This window comes from Penaeus monodon, chromosome 32, assembly GCF_015228065.2.
Source record: "Penaeus monodon isolate SGIC_2016 chromosome 32, NSTDA_Pmon_1, whole genome shotgun sequence".
Classification (NCBI taxonomy): domain Eukaryota; kingdom Metazoa; phylum Arthropoda; class Malacostraca; order Decapoda; family Penaeidae; genus Penaeus; species Penaeus monodon.
In genome coordinates this window covers 34061826-34062097 of record NC_051417.1, presented here as the reverse complement: position 1 = coordinate 34062097, position 272 = coordinate 34061826, and the positions used below count along the sequence as shown (strand labels likewise).

The 272-nt window shown below is 71.3% G+C and overlaps 1 protein-coding gene across 1 annotated transcript in view; it reads right to left on the bottom strand.

Moving 5' to 3' along the window:
• LOC119593830 (serine protease 44-like) overlaps positions 1-272 on the bottom strand; it is a 97765-nt gene that overhangs the window by 10161 nt on the left and 87332 nt on the right. Inside the window, 1 exon segment of the mRNA XM_037942860.1 lies at positions 1-228. Coding sequence (XP_037798788.1) covers positions 1-228 — 228 coding nt within the window.

The following is a 272-nucleotide window of genomic DNA, read 5'->3' as shown; positions in this document are numbered from 1 at the left end:
GTACCTGATGGTGGGGCGGCGGGAGGCGGCGATGGGGCGGCCGTGGGGGGGGACGAACTGCACGTGGCTGCGGTCCATGAGCCCCGGGCCGCTCTCCTCGCTCTCCACCACCATGTACTTCACCACCGACGCGTCCTTCAGCGCCTTCTGCGGGGGGAGCTCCTGCCGGGCGTCTCCGGGGGAGTTCCCGAGGGAGGCCGCCGCGCTCTCGCAGCAAACGCCGAACACCTGCAACACGGCCAAGGGTCAAGGCTGCAGTGAGCGGTCTCGGC